The 15,830-nt window shown below is 39.3% G+C and overlaps 1 protein-coding gene across 10 annotated transcripts in view; it reads right to left on the minus strand.

Annotated features, from left to right (window-relative positions):
* Window positions 1-15,830, minus strand: part of TRDN (triadin) — a 301,086-nt gene that overhangs the window by 42,182 nt on the left and 243,074 nt on the right. For all 10 annotated transcript variants that reach the window (XM_067546684.1, XM_067546692.1, XM_067546686.1 and 7 more), the window contains 3 exons: window positions 11,834-11,863; window positions 6,314-6,352; window positions 587-637 (listed from right to left, as the gene is read on the minus strand). In XM_067546684.1, coding sequence (XP_067402785.1) covers window positions 587-637; window positions 6,314-6,352; window positions 11,834-11,863 — 120 coding nt within the window. The remainder of the gene's footprint in view (window positions 1-586; window positions 638-6,313; window positions 6,353-11,833; window positions 11,864-15,830) is intronic.

Raw genomic sequence — 15,830 nt, forward strand, 5'->3', positions numbered from 1 at the left:
CTCAGACAGTGAACGTATGTGTAATTGTGAATGTGAGTTATAAGAAAAGAAATCATTATTAAGTGAAATGGATGCAATTCTAGAACCATTTATTGTACCAAGTAATAACAAAATAATATGCATGATGTTTTATAGCTAGACAAATTTATTTTTTGATTGCAGTTAAATGTACATTATAAACAAAAGGGTTACCCAACAAAGACTCCTACTGACTTTACTGGGATTTGGATTGGACCTTAAATTCATGCTATTGAGACATTAATTTGTAACTACATTACAAGTAAAGGGCCAAAAGGGAAACTGAGCTCAACAGAAGTCTCTTCGTGACCACCAAAGGCAGAACTTGTTTCCTAGACTGTGAACCTTATACCTTGACACAAAAAATGGTTAAGGACCAAATTCTGACACTGTTATGCATGTTACGTAGCACCTTACTCCACAAAAAGTCCTATTGACTTCAGTGGGGCTACTTATAGAGTAAGGTGCTATTCAGCGTGAGTAAGAGTAGCAAAAACTGTCCTCAAGTATTTAAACAGATTTTCTCTTTAAAATGTGACAAACTTTAAAAGAAAAAATGAAGACATACCTTCAGCAGCAGGATGAAGGACCACTTTATCTTCTTTTACCTTTTTGGCTTCTAAACTCATTATAAATGAAGAAATAACATATATTGAAGATATAATACAAAAAAAATCCCTCTCCAAATTAAATGATATGTTTAAAACTATGCAGGTCTCAAATGAAGTCATTGGCTATTATCTTTGAAAACTCGTGGCAATTGGGGGTGGTCCCTGATGATTGGAAAAAGGCAAATACAGTGCCCATCTTCAATAAAGGGAAGAAAGAGGATCCAGGGAACTACAGACTGGTCAGCCTCACCTCAATCCCTGGAAAAATCAAGGAATCCATTTTTAAGGCACTTGGAGAGAGGAAGGTAATCAGGAACAGTCAACATGGATTCACCATGGGCAAGTCATGTCTGACCAACCTGATTGCCTTCTATGAAGAGGTGACTGGCTCTGTGGATGTGGGGAAAGTGGTGGTCGTGATATACCTTGACTTTAGCAAAACTTTTGATACGGTCTCCCACAGTATTCTTATCAGCAAGTTAAAGAAGTATGGTTTGGATGAATGGACTATAAAATGGATAGAGAGCTGGCTAGATCATTGGGCTCAACGGGTAGTGATCAATGGCTCAGTGTCTAGCTAGCAGCCAGTAACAAGTGGAGTGCTTTAGGGGTCGATCCTGGGGCCGGTTTTGTTCAACATCCTCATTAATGATCTACAGGATGGGGTAGATTGCACCCTCAGCAAGTTTGCAGATGACACTAAGGGGGAGTGGTAGATACTATGGAATGTAGGGATAGGATACAGAGTGATCTAAACAAATTGGAGAATTGGGCCAAAAGAAATCTGATGAGGTTCAACAAGGACAAGTGCAGAGTCCTGTACTTAGGACGGAAGAATGCCATGCACAGCTACTGACTGGGGACCAATGGGCTAGGGAGCAGTTTTGCAGAAAAGGACTTGGGGGTTACAGTGGATAAGAAACTGGATATGAGTCAGCAGCGTGCCCTGGTTGCCAAGAAGGCTAATAGCATATTGGGCTGCATTAGTAGGAGCATTGCCAGCAGGTCAACTGAAGTGATTATTCCCCTCTATTCAGCATTAGTGAGGCCGCATTTGGAGTATTGTGTCCGGTTTTGGGCCCGCCGCTACAAAAAGAACGTGGACAAGTTGGAGAGAGTCCAGCTGAGGGCAACGAAAATGATTAGGGAGCTGGAGCACAAGACTTATGAGGAGCGGCTGAGGGAACCAGGCTTGTTTAGTCTGCAAAAGAGAAGAATGAGGGGGGATTTGATAGTAGCCTTTAACTACATGAAAGGGGTTTCCTTTCAGGGAGGATGGAGGTAGGCTGTTCTCAATGGTAGTAGATGACAGAACAAGGAGCAATTGTCTCAAGTTGCAGTGGGAGAGGTCTAGGTTGGATATTAGGAAAAAGTTTTTCACTAGGAGGGTGGTGAAGCACTGGAATGGGTTACCTAGGGAGGTGGTGGAATCTCCATCCTTAGAGGTTTTTAAGCTGAGGCTTGACAAAGCCCTGGCTGGGATGATTTAGCTGAGGTTAGTCCTGCTTTGAGCAGGGGGTTGGACTAGACTAGATGACCTCCTGAGGTCCCTTCCAACTCTAATCTTCTATGATTCTAAAAGTAAAAAGATGTGGCGTTTTAATACCATTCCCTCTCTCAGGTCCCAAGTAGGAAAACTTTTAAGCATGTGCTTAAATCCATCTCTGTCCACAGAAGCACATGCTTAAAGTTAAGCGCGTGTTCGAGTCTCAGTGCCTTGAAAGAAACTTAAGCACCTACTGATGTGCTTTCTTGAATCAAGGTCTAAAAGCCTCTCCCCCATATGAATGTGCTTTGCTCCTTTCAAACTTTCCAAGGAATATACTTCAGGTAACAGCATGAGTTAAAACGTGTCACATGATTCTGCTTAATCTTCAATACAGTTTTAATTTAAGGTTGGATGAAACAGCTTTATTCTTGTGGTTACAAGGTGCTTGAGATTGTGAAATACACATTATCAACAAACTGGCAGAAAAAGAAGATTTATTATATTTGGACAGTTCTGCATATCTCAGACTAAATAGTTTTGAAAAAAAGCTTTAGAATGGAATTCATCAGGATTTATCACCCTATCCAAGACCAGTTTACCCGCTTTTGTGAAATTATTGCCTCCTGATTCAAGGGGGCAGCACAATAAGCCATTTACCCCCCGTTTTTGAGATTAGTGGACTTGATCCATCATAATAAATTTTTGCTCTTCTGAGCCCTGCAGGAAAGTAGTTGCTGGTTAAGCAGCAGGGAGACTGATTCTGCAGAAAGGCCTGCCTGCTGTGCATGCATCTAAATTATAATCCCCCAAAGAAGATCAAAAGCAGCAAACTGATTGGAAAAAGAGGAGCTTGTGACCTCCCTGCCCTGCTCTGCTCTTCAGTATACTACTGAAGATTGCCCAAACAGCTCCTGGCAACAGTAACTCAACTGAAGGGACACAGTAAGAGGGAAGAAAGAATGGTGGTTGGCAAGATAGACAAAAGAAAACCTGTGGACTGAATTAAAAACCCCAATATTACCCAATAAAACAGCTCTCCTGAACACAGAATGGCCTCTCAGCCTTCCTCACAATATCTATCTTATGGCACTCATATAGTTCTCATTAATACAGTATCTTCACACTTCACAGTTTTCAAGGTAATTATCCTCACAACATCTTTATGAGTTAAGGAAGTATTAAAAGGGGGAACTCAGGCACATGCTTAAGGTCACTCAGAGAGTTGGGAGTGAAGTAGGAAATTGAACCCATGTCTCTCACTAGGAGACCACTAGGCTATCCCTCCTCTCACTGCTATTTATTCTGGTCATCCACACTGCTAGAAAGCTCCCTGGAGCATAATTTCACCACCACTCTTCTGATTAATCATGATGATGTGGTGCAGTGGTAAAGGCAAATCTCCTTAAATACCATGAAGAATTGTTTTACCATTATAATGAATAATTGACCAATGCTATTAGGTCCTCCAGCGGCATTAAGCCACAATAAATCAATCCTTATACTGTAGCTCTCCATCGGAAATCAGATAGTGCCCAAATGAAAGCCATCTACATCCTACATCTAGAGAAGAGGCACAGTAAAGCCAGTTCCAATATATCCGACTTCATATAATTGCTGTTTCTGTGCCATCTCCATTCGGATTGCCACACACACACATTCCAAATACCCAAAGTATTTGAGACTAAAGAATGAATTGACACTAATTTTTTGGTGGGGGTTAAGATGTATTCTCCAAGTTTCAACTCAGGAACACTTTGTATCACAGGAATATGAAGGAAAACTTCTTGGGGTAACAACAGGGGTATGTGATGGGGTGACTACACCACACACTTGCTGCATGGTTGAATGCAGGCCAGATGAGCCAATTAACGCATTAGGAAGCTGGGAAAAGACTTTGGGAACTGGTAGACCCAAAAAGGGAAAGGGAACCTGTATTAGGAAGAAGCCCAGGGATAAAGCAGTGAGGCCTGGACAGCTGAGTTGAGAATCCCTGGGCTGGAACCCGGAGAAGAGGATGGGCTACCAGCCATGAGGTGAGTGGCACTGAAGCAGTGAATGGGAAGACTGCCTAGACTACTGAAGACCCTCCGCCCCCCAAAGGGGGAAACATGGATAGTGACATGACTAGAGGGCCAAGTCACGAAGAGGATACTGCAATTCTGCAGCACCTCCCACAGCCTCATGGAGGATGGAGTAATGGTGTGCAAACCATGAATGGAGGTAAGGGGACATCTGCCACAAGCCAATCCCCAGAGTACCTAGAGAAGGTAACAGTCCGGCAGTGAGTGGTGTGCCCCGTGACAGGGTAAGGAAGGAATATAGGTTATTTAGGGATCTTTTATGAAAGGGCCCAGTTCATCTTTAATCTGAGCTGCATGCCTAAGGGGAACTGTAGTAATGGTCCAAATCTTCCCTCATTTCCTACACTCAGTTTGTCAGATGAACAATAGAAGTGCATTGGGAAATGCAGATCTTGTTGAAACAGAGTAATCTCATATGACGGCATTAAATGTTAATGGCTTTAAAGTACTATAAGTCTCAAACTCCCAGAGGGACAAATATTCCAAAGATGGAACTGGAGAGAATGAAATTACAGCTAAAGGCAGTTTAGGTATGTGCATTGTATTTGCTATTCACACATGTGTAGTTGGAATGCCTGATGAACATTCTTTCAACACAATTATTAAATCCTGACCTTTAGATGTAATTTTCCTGATGTTTCATAGCAGGCAACATACAACCCACACAGAATGTACCTAAAGTATATTAAAACAGTTTTCAGGGAAATTGTACAAATAATTGGGGTCAAAGGTACCATTCTTCTATGGGATATGCTTGTGTGTGCGTGCGTTCACATACTGTTATTGTGTAGAGATGAGCTCAGATCAAAACTCCAAAATGAAATATATATTTCAAGCCATATTTGCAGTTGGCAGTTATCTCTATAATGCACCATGGATGTAGTTTGGATATGGATCTGAACTTAACTGCTCAGACCCTTCTTTATTATTGACTAATCTCATTTAAGTGTAAAAAAATATCACCTTTGTGCATATGCTTCAATATGCTGGTTAATTAATGGGGACTGATAGAACTAATAATTAATAGAGACTATTAATGTGGAGAATGCATAAATTTGTGGAAAGTACGAACATGCTGATGGACTTTAGGGGGAAAAATATATGCATATGATGTCATTTGGAATGCTGAAATATAATTAACTCTTGACAATGCTCATGGGATTCTTTTCCCATATTGCTAGCCAAATTAATTTTGAAGTAAACCAGAGGGATAATGACTGGACTGTAACTCCACTGACTTTTTTTCAGCTTTGGTTACAAGCTTTCCAAAGCACATTACAGAAGATTAAGATCACACAGTTAAAGGGGATTTTTTAATGCGTCAAATCCAAGACTCATTAATTTTGGAATCGTATTTGAATATTCAGTCCTCCTCAAAGCATTTACGCCCAACTTTCCCTGCATGTTGGAATATGGTAATCATTTCCCCTGTGGGGAATTTGTTTGGTCAATTAACCACGTGTTGTAAGGACGTCAAAGCTTTTCAGTATGTTGTGCTGATTGACGGTTAGGCAGAATGGTGAAAATGCTGACTTTATGCCAGCAGACATATATTACACCTAGCAAACAGTAACAACATAATTCTATATAGCTGGTCTATTATTTTAGGAATCATAGCTATTACATAATCATTAAAGCACAAGCTTAATTATCTCTGTTTGTAACAAGGACTGGATAAATTAGTGTTGTATTTTAACACAAGAAAAAAGATTAACATTGTAATAATAGTAACTAAAATGATTTATATGTAAAAATGCCTTAAAATGCTACTAAACTTTTTTCCTTTCCTTCATTTAAAAGTATGCCCTCAATTTTCATTTGAATGGGGTTACAAAAACATAACCAATGGCAATTTTTGAGCTAAGTTCTACTGAAAGTCACTTTGGGTAAAATTTTCAAAAGCTCCTAAATAACTTAAGCCCCACTGAAAGTCGGTCCTGTGCTTCCAAATCACTAAGGGAATTTTGAACATTCATCCTAGGTTCTTAAATATGGATTTAGGAGCTCAACCTTAGCCAAACAGGATTGAAAATTTTGGCTTTGGTCCCTGATTTATGATCCAATGAGAACAGATACTCTGTATCTATCATCCATTGAAGTCTACAAACTGTTACCTGGTTTTGCTGGCTTTTCTTCTTTTTTGACTTCAGGTTCTGAGAAAAAAATTTTAAAGTTAGAATTACAAAAACAAAAATGCATCCCTTTCAATTTGTCCTTTTTGTTACTCAATTTTATACTCTCAACTAAGTCTTTTCTAACTGTCAGTCTTGCAGTGATTCAAGTAAGATAATTAATAGTAATACATACTCCACTGAAATAATTTTATGTACTTAACAGACTTATCTGAAGATCTACAGTTAATTCATTCTCTCACAAATCTGTAAAATGGGTATTTATTTGTACCCATATTACAGATAGATAAAGAGAGGTTAATTATAATTTGCTACTGAGGGCTAGAGTTCAGTACATTTCCCATATTCGTTGAAAATTCTACATACTTACAACAAGAACTAGGCAGGAGATGGTTTTTCTGTCCTGCAATTTTTCTGATATTTTGAAAGTTTTTTCCAAGTCCGCCTTGGGCTAAAATTGAAACCCATCAACAAACATAGCCACTTTCCTTGGAGAATCACACACAGCAGAATGAGATGAGCCTGCCTAAACCTGAGTTACCTTTGAGCCTTAGACTGCTTAAGCCTGAACAGTCATTCCTAAACCAGAGAGAATGAGTCATCAGAGGCAATCACCTGCAGGTCCTGTAATAGGCCCCACACCATTCAACCAGGAGTCAGCCAATCCATAGGCAAGGACCCACGCAGGTGATTCCACAGCAGGTATCTAGGTGCCTAAGGAAAACAGTGCCTCGGCTCTGATCGCTGTCACTACCTGGTTGGGAACACTCTTACTGCTAGTAGTTTCTACAGACTGCTCTTGCCGCTGCTTCAGCCCATATCTGTCCAAGCTGCCCAGTCACTGGTCTAGACTGCATCTGTTCCTGACTCATCTGGCCACCTGGTGGTTGACATCTTGAACCTGTTTCCCAGGTCCTCACCGTTTGTGCCCTAACCTACATACATGTGTGTCAGTCAGATACACTGACCACAAATCCCATCTAAGAGATGAATATCTCTTCCTGATGAAAATTTGGTAGAAATTAACCCTTTTGAAGGAAAAGTTTCAATGAATTGGCATTTTCTGATAAACTTTTTCCAGAAACTTCCTGACTCTAATGCCCAGGGGGTCAGGTAGGTCAAAGGGCAATCCAGATCAGTGGTCAGAGTTCATGCAAGCAATCCAATGGCCAGGAGATCCAATCCCAGGGAAACATAGTGAAGTAGCTGGCAGGATCAGGAGGAGCAGCAATGGAGGGTCAAATGGGATCTGAGTAGCAATTATCAGGCAACAGCTTCTTAGTCAAACGAGACTAGAATAGAAGCCGGACGTTTATATATGGTCACCAGTCAATGAGGGTCAAGATCATGTGGCCAACAGGCTGCAGGGAGCAGAATTCTGGAAGCTGGCCCATCCACCTCTGTGAATTCCCTAGTAAACAGCTGAGTCAGTGTGGTGTGACAGCATAGGCTCCTTCCCACAAACCCGGTGGGCATAGGTTCAAGATTGGGGCTTCAGACCAGCTCTAACACCATGTTTCTTGAAAATAGCTATGTTTTCCTGCTTCAGCATGGAAAAGCAATGATTTCTGCACTTTTTGAATAAATAAGAAAAGCCACCTATTAAGAGAATTATTTTGGCATGAGTAATTTGTACAAAGGCAAAAATAATCCTGTGCCAGTAACTGGAATTTGCCTTGCCAATAGCCTAGATTTCCCAGAAAATGCTCTCCTCCAGTACATATAGTAATATTGTGCTCTCTGACTGAGCTAGAATGACTACCTTAATGTTTGGTTCATGTAACCTTATTGGCTCCATCTGGTGGCTAATTCAATGCCTTTTTAATTTAAAAAAGTGATATGCTGTCTGTATTTTAAGTGAGGAATCCCAGAAAGTTCAATCTGGTGTTTTAAAAGAACACACATTTTCACTTAGAAGCATGTGTAATACATGTCTCAGTAGTAGATTTAGGTATTTCACTTCCTATCTATCACTTTTTAGAGCAGTGTGGCATGTTAGGCAAATACAAATAGTAAACTATATACAATGGAGACTTAAGTCATATTACTAAACTGGCATGTTCAACTATATAGAATCCCATATTGTCATGTCCAACTGCTTCAATAACAGGAAGACTTCTTTCCACTTTATTTTATCAACTTGAGAGCTAAGCAGTCCAAAATCCATTATTGTCTGTCTGTCTTTGGTTTATGGAATATCTTGATTTTTTCCACATAATAAAAAGGATTAGTGTAGTGTAACTGCCAGTGTCTACCCAATATACATTTATCAGTGTGCACCACTGATCTTGAGTAATTGCCATACAAAGGATAGAAGTACAACTGCTAGTAGTTGTTTGAAGAGATTATCTTTTAGCTCACGTGGCAGAGGCCTGTGTTTTGGAGCTGGAGTGCCTATGTTCTATCCCCATATTGCACTTGTGTGGTAGTGGCTAACTACGTTTTCTGCAGATTTGCTATGCTATCATGTATTTATTACAATAGAATCAAAATGACATCCCAAATATTTGTCTATTGCCTCGTTTTCTGTGTTACACATAGGTTTGACCTATTTATTAATTCTCTTAATTTTTAAATGAATTTAGTGTTGGTGAAAGCCCTGGAGACTGAAGTCCTCTTTTTGTTCACAAAGGGCTAGATTCTGCAACCAGTACTTACATTGTTGGGCATTTACACAAGGTGAAATTCCCCTCTCAAGGCCTATGCACACTTATGTCCTATTTGGCATTCCAAGATGGTTCCATCATTCACATGCAAAAACTGTACTTAAGAATTCCCTGTATTACTCACACTTGGAAGCACAGATTAATTACTTTAGCTTTCACCTGTCTAATTCTACTCTTTTCTGTCTTTCACATTCCTTCATATTTGATGTATGCTATACACACTATGTACCATCATTAGAAAGTGTCACTCCATCTTCACCCTTTCACTTTTATGACTGCTTGTCTCTCTTTCTATGTCTGATTATTCTTGCTTTCCTAGATGAAGGGTGTATATTTAAATAAGAAAGGAATAATTGGAGAAAGCTGCATATACAGTATGGTGCATGTGTGCAACGTGACATGCATGCAAGATGATGATATAGTCCTAATTGAACTCAAGTGTGTAGGTAGCATGATACATTTTAGGTAATGAGACAGATTCTTTTAGATCAGATGCTAGGTACATCTATTATTTTTACAGCTGTGGAAACAAACATTATCGCTAATTTTTATTGCCAGTCAGAGAAATACATTTTTTGCCTAGGGCAAATTTTGGACAATGAGAGAATAAGCAGAAAGGTGGTAATAGGTGGGAGGTTGCCACTAAAACACAATGCTATCCATGTATGCATCACACAGCCGATGAAACTAAAGTATGGCGAGAGCCAGGCTGTTTGTTTCAAGCCACGCAGATGAGCAGATACCCGTTGGAAGTAATATCTTCCCTTTCCCCAGGCTGCAAACTTGTTGGGTGCTGGCAGTTGTAGCAACAGCCTGTTGTCTCCCTGCTGCTGTTTCTCCCCCCATTGCCCTCGTTGTCTGACACTCTAAAACTGAGGAGAGACTTAATGGTGGAGGTCCAAAAATATCGAAAGCAATAAATTTCTGCAGGCATAAGCTTTCGTGGGCTGCAACCCACTTCGTCAGATGCAATAAAGCAATAAAGAATATTTAAAAGACAAAGACTGGTCTTGCCTTCAACCTGACTCTCCACATTGGTGAAAAGTAGGTCAGGGATGTCAGCTGTGCATTAAATACAGCTTGCTCTTGCTCAGGTACCTATCTGAGAGTTTCTCCACCTGCCCTTGTTGCAAAAATAATGTCAGGGAAGGAGAAGATATAAGGACAGAGTAGAAGAGAAAATGAGTAGTGGAAACAGTATATAAAATCACATAAGTAAATGAAATGTGAAAGTATTTTTATTTGACTTAAGAATATTTTTTTACAAATTCATATTTTCTCATTTCTGTGGGGAGGGTCCATGGCAGGGGAAAGAAAAAACTCTAAACTATGGAAAATAAGTGAAGAGGAAAACATATTAAAGTCTTTGAAATGAGAGTCTAAATAGCAAATTCCCCTAACATTTCTATCTGAATAGATCCATAATCAGGGGCAAGTCTCACAGCATTAGCATCCTACCTCAGTAGGCAATTACCTCATTCCTGTCTGTCACTTCAGAATCTAGCCATGAATATGGTAAGTTCAAGAGTGTGATCACAGTAAGTGTTCGGATGGCTTAAAACCAAGTGTTGTAAGTGCTTCTGCCACTGCTCTGAGTCTCCGTCCCTTGAGCTACCTTTTGTGCATTGATTATTGCAAACTAGTCCATGGACAAACAATTCCACTGGATATCTATTTAGCATTGTTTTGGATAACCAGAAGGAACAACAGCATTCAGTTAAACACATGAAGTGAAATCCTGGCCCCACTGAAATCAAGGGGAGTTTTGCCATCAACTTCAATGGAGCCAAGATTTCATCTATGAGCCATTAAAACTGTTGAGAACTACATTTTTTTAAATTTAATTTATAACCAATATACATATACATGAAAAAGAAAGATTAAAAATCACTTTCTGAATAGTAAAAAGAGTCATATTGTTGAAAAACAGAATCAGATGAGTGCCAAGCCCTTTTTTGAAAGAATAATTTAAAAATTCATTGAAATGTTTCAGAAATAATGATACAGAGCCAAATTCTGCTCTCAGTTACACATATCAACCCCTAATAACTCAGCTTAAACCAACAGAATTATTCCAGCTTTACCATGGGCAACAAACAAAATTAGGTCCAAAAGGAGGATTTTATTTTTAATATGTTTCCCCTGATAATCTTATCACTGAAACTTTTATATAGCCAAATATTTTAAACAAAATACTAATTTAAATGTCCAAACTATTTTTTCTTCTAAAGGCTCTGTTTGTAACTGAAATAAGATAGTCTGAGTGCAGTCTAGTATACTTTACATTGTTACAGGTTCATTTGAGAGATGACACTATAGAGAGCATTTAGTGTCATGTGACATTTAAAGGCCTAATCCAGTGGGAATCCTTCCACCGACTTCAATGTGTTTTCGATCGGGCCCTTACTGCTTAATATCAAATATAATATTAATGATGGCACACATTTTCATGTTATATAAGATTCAAAAAGGGAAAATGAAAAACATGTAGGAGAGCACATTCTATGAAGGGGAAACAATCAAATCAGTGTACACAGTGCATAGAAAATTTTGTTCTCTTTGATGTATTGTAAAATAATAAGAGCCTTTCATTTTCTTCAGTGTCAGAATGATTGCAGTGTCTGATGTTGGGTAGTGGGCTATGTTGGTCTGTAGTAAAAAGGAACCTACAGAGCTGGAAATGACAATTGTTATCACAGTAGGACTGGATAAAGTTGTTTGATGGTAGCACATGAGGTGGTATGTATCATCGCAATTGTGTCACTGAATAACAAACATTTCTCACAACAGTCAAAACTCACAATGAACTTCAGTGAAGAGAAAATAAATGATTTACCTTTCTTCTCTCCTTCACTTTTCACTGGAGCTGAAATAGAGAAAAAATGCTATTCACGTCTAAAGTTAATGATAAATAATACCAACAACATTTTGAGCCTAAATTATACAGAATACCATCCATGCAGGGATCTCAAAACACTTTACAATGATTAATCAATTTACCCTCAAGGCAAGTATGTCTAATATTATACCTGTTTTACAGATGTGGAAACTGAGGTTCGACGAGATTAAATGACTTGCCCGGAGGCATACAGCAAATCAATGACAAGGACAGGAATAAAACTCAAGCCTACTGACTCCTACTGTAGAGGTTTAGCCACACAACAATCTTTCCTCACCTCTCATTTATATGCGGAGATAGACACACAGGATAAAGTCTTCAGAGTAATCACTTACAGAGGAAAGTAAAATGGGAAAAGAAGATGGGGAGGTGTTTGAAGCATGGTCTGTGTTCCTTGTTTTAGGAAATTCTGCGGTCTTTACCGCCAAACATAACTTTGCATGGCAGTAAGCAGGCTTAACTTACTTTTAACATTTTTAGTTTAATTTAACAAAATCTAAACAAAACATTAGAATTTTTTTTTAATTCAAGATGGGAAAACATTTCAAAATCTCAAAACTATTTACAGGATGGAAAACCATTTTTCACCCGGCTCTAAACTGAAATTTTCTTAAGAAACCGGTAGCATCCTCTGATTGAACTAGGTAGCTTAATCTGCAGTAGAAGTTCTTCTTCCACATGCTGATATATTTAGCTGATATATTTGGCATTACCTATAATCCAGTTTACCTACTGTTTTTAACCAGAAAATGTTTACTCTCTTTATGCATGAACCTATAAACCAGATCATCAGCAGGTGTAAATCAACACATCTATAGCGAAGGCAATGGAGTTACTAGACCAGGCTGGAGGATTAGCTAGCAATGGAGTTACTAGACCAGGCTGGAGGATTAGCTAGCAATCATTGTGTTTGGAGGTGGGGTGGCGGGCAAGATTCTGGAAGCTGAGCTGGTACTAAAGCAGCATAAATGTATCTGCCAGATTCAAGGCTGTAGAGAGTCAGACCCCACCAAATCAGAAGGTTCAGAGCTTTAATTCAATAGCTGTGAGCACAGATGACCTTTATACATATGTGATTTTATTTCCACTCCTATTGTCTGTTACCTATTATATTTTAAGATTATATTTCCTCTAGGAGAAAGACCATCCGTTGTGTTTGTACAGAGTCTAGCAGACTTGGGTCCTGGTTCTGATTTGGGCCTCTAGGTACTATTGTAATGCAATAAGTGATGATGACTCAATGGAGAACAATGGCTGAATTGAGGTGGAATGGGAGAGGTAAGATGGAAGAAGGAGGGTTGCATGTTTTGATGTGGAAGAGAAATTACCTCCAAATGTCTGCATGAATTCAAATTAGTTTCAGGTGAGCATCTGAAGTTTTGAAGGATTTTTCTGATTCAAAGCTCTGAATCTTCTGATCTGGGATCTGACTGGCCACGCATTTAATGCATTGGATGTGTTTATACCAGCGCAAAATATATATAATGTTGTTATTCTGACTTGGTCTAGTGCAGTGTTTCTCAAATGGTGTTCCACGGGCTGAGTTGAAGGGTTCCGCGAAGAAGCAGAACCACACCACCAAAAGTAACAAAAATCGGGTGCCGCCGAACAGCTGCTTGCGCGTCGCCAACAACGGCTCAGAGAGCGCACCGCCGAATCAAGCCTACACCGCGCCGCCGAAAAGAGGAAGATTTTCTTGACTTTTCGGCAGAGGGTATGGCATGGGCGCGCAAGGGTTCCTGGGGTATGGCATGGGCGCACAAAGGTTCCAGGGCGGGAATAAAATTGAGAAACACTGGTCTAGTGGGTGTAAAACACTGCCAAGTCCATGAGTCTGGCTGAGAAGTACTCAGGACAGGATCAGAGGGGGAAAGATGGAATTGGCTGTATGCCACTTTTACACTCCATTCCCAATATCAGCGGCCGGAGGATGGCTCAAAGCTCAATAAGCCCTTGGAATAACTTAGTGTTGCGTTAGGGTCTCTCTACGCTATGTCACCAGGAGTCATTATGACAGCCAGACATATCCAAAACTTTAGATATAAGCTACCTGAGTATTCCTCTACACTAGAAGAATCCTTGTGTAGCTGGGAAAGCCAGTTAGAGGGCTTCTTAATGCTGCCGGAGTCGTGTAAAATAACTTTATGGAGAGTGGCAGGATGTGGTCCACTTTTACCCACTTTGCTTGAATATAACTGACTGCACAAATTTCAAAGCATTGGAGAATCAGGCTCTTGTCTTTCAGAAAATAATCTTTATAGTTTTATTTTTTCCCCAAAGATTAGGTATCATACACTAAAAACCTTATTTATCACAATTGCCACAGATATTTCCTCTTCTAAATATACAATGAAAACCTGTTGTAATATCATCTCCACTGTGTGCTACGTGATGGCAAATGCTGTATTTTAACAGTGACCCGTATAGAAGGGAAATCAACTTTTTTCTGATGACATACTGTAAATGTTCTAAAAATGTCATGAGGCAGAAGAAACCTCATGCTGACTACCATTGCCAATAGCATTGCTCTGATCAAATGTTTTTACTAAAACTTATAATGACAGAGTGCACAAAGACCATACTTTCAAGAAGCTGAGCAATGCATTTGTATCTTTAAAAAAAAAAAAAGGGTGGATTATCTATGGAATTTGGTCTACAACAACTAAAAGCTGCCTTACTTTCTGAGAGCAAATGTGAGGTAGTAAGTCTTCACTGGACATGGAATCATAGCAGGGAAGGGCATTAAATAAAGTAGAATGATGAACTGGGGAACACAAAACCTTTATCAGAAATGCTGTTTCCTGTTTTCATTCTTCCTTGATAAAACCATTCTGAGGAAGAAACTCCTGAGCTTAACTATACCTAGCAAGTCCCTACATATCAGGCCCTCAGACAGGACTAAGTAGAGATGGGGTAAGAAATCTTTAAATCCTAGCATCTCCAGCTGATCATCAATCACTCCGTCCTCTTCCAAAACCATACAACTTGCTTATCATTCCTCTAGGGATGGAAATATGAATGTTACCAGTTAAGTTAGACAGGATACAAAAGATAAGAGCACACATTCCATTCTCAAGGCTCCCTAATCTAAGCTTGCATGTCTAGTAGGTACAGTCAGGACCAGAAAACATAGGAATCCCATCCTATAGTTCCTAGGAACATGGGAACTTCCATTTTGGACCAGACTCCAGGTCTATCAACTCCTGTATCAAGTCTCCAACAGTGATCAGTACCAGATACTTCAGAGGAAAGTATAAGAACTCCACAGTAGGTGGATGTGGGATAATTTACTTCCACCCCTAACTAAAGTCCCATCTTGATCTGTAATATTTAGATATTGGGTTAAGCCCTGAAGCATAAAGTTTAATAATCTTCCAAAATATTTTCACTAATTATGAAAAATATGGATATGCTTGATATCTACATAAATATCCAATCCCTTTGTGAATATTTAAGTTCTTGGCTTTCTGTAGTAATAAATTCCAAGGCTTAGTTACATGTTTCATAAAGTATCTGTTTTAAATCTCCCAACTGTTACTTTCATTGCATGTCCCCTTGTTCTCATGTTATGAGACATGAATCACAGAAGTTCCTGATCTCACTTCTTTATCATTTAATATTTTATAAGTTTTTATCATGCCCCCCTCTTATTCATTTCCTTTCTACGGTAAACAATCTCAATCTTTTCATTCTGTCTTCACAGGAATGCTTTTTCCAGGCCCTTGATTTTTTCTGTCACTCTTCTCTGAACTCCCTTTAGCTCAGCAATACTCAGGTGATGAGCACTGTATAAGCATTCCACATGAGGCTGCACCATGGGATTTATATAAAGACATTGTTACATACTTTCTAGGCTTCACCATTCCATCTCATGCATGCTAACATCTTGTTAGCCTTTTTAACTGCAATTAAACATTGAGCTGAGTTCTTCACC

Source organism: Emydura macquarii, unplaced genomic scaffold, assembly GCF_026122565.2.
Source record: "Emydura macquarii macquarii isolate MOO-44397 ecotype Brisbane River unplaced genomic scaffold, CSIRO-AGI_Emac_v2 contig_1146, whole genome shotgun sequence".
Classification (NCBI taxonomy): Eukaryota; Metazoa; Chordata; order Testudines; family Chelidae; genus Emydura; species Emydura macquarii.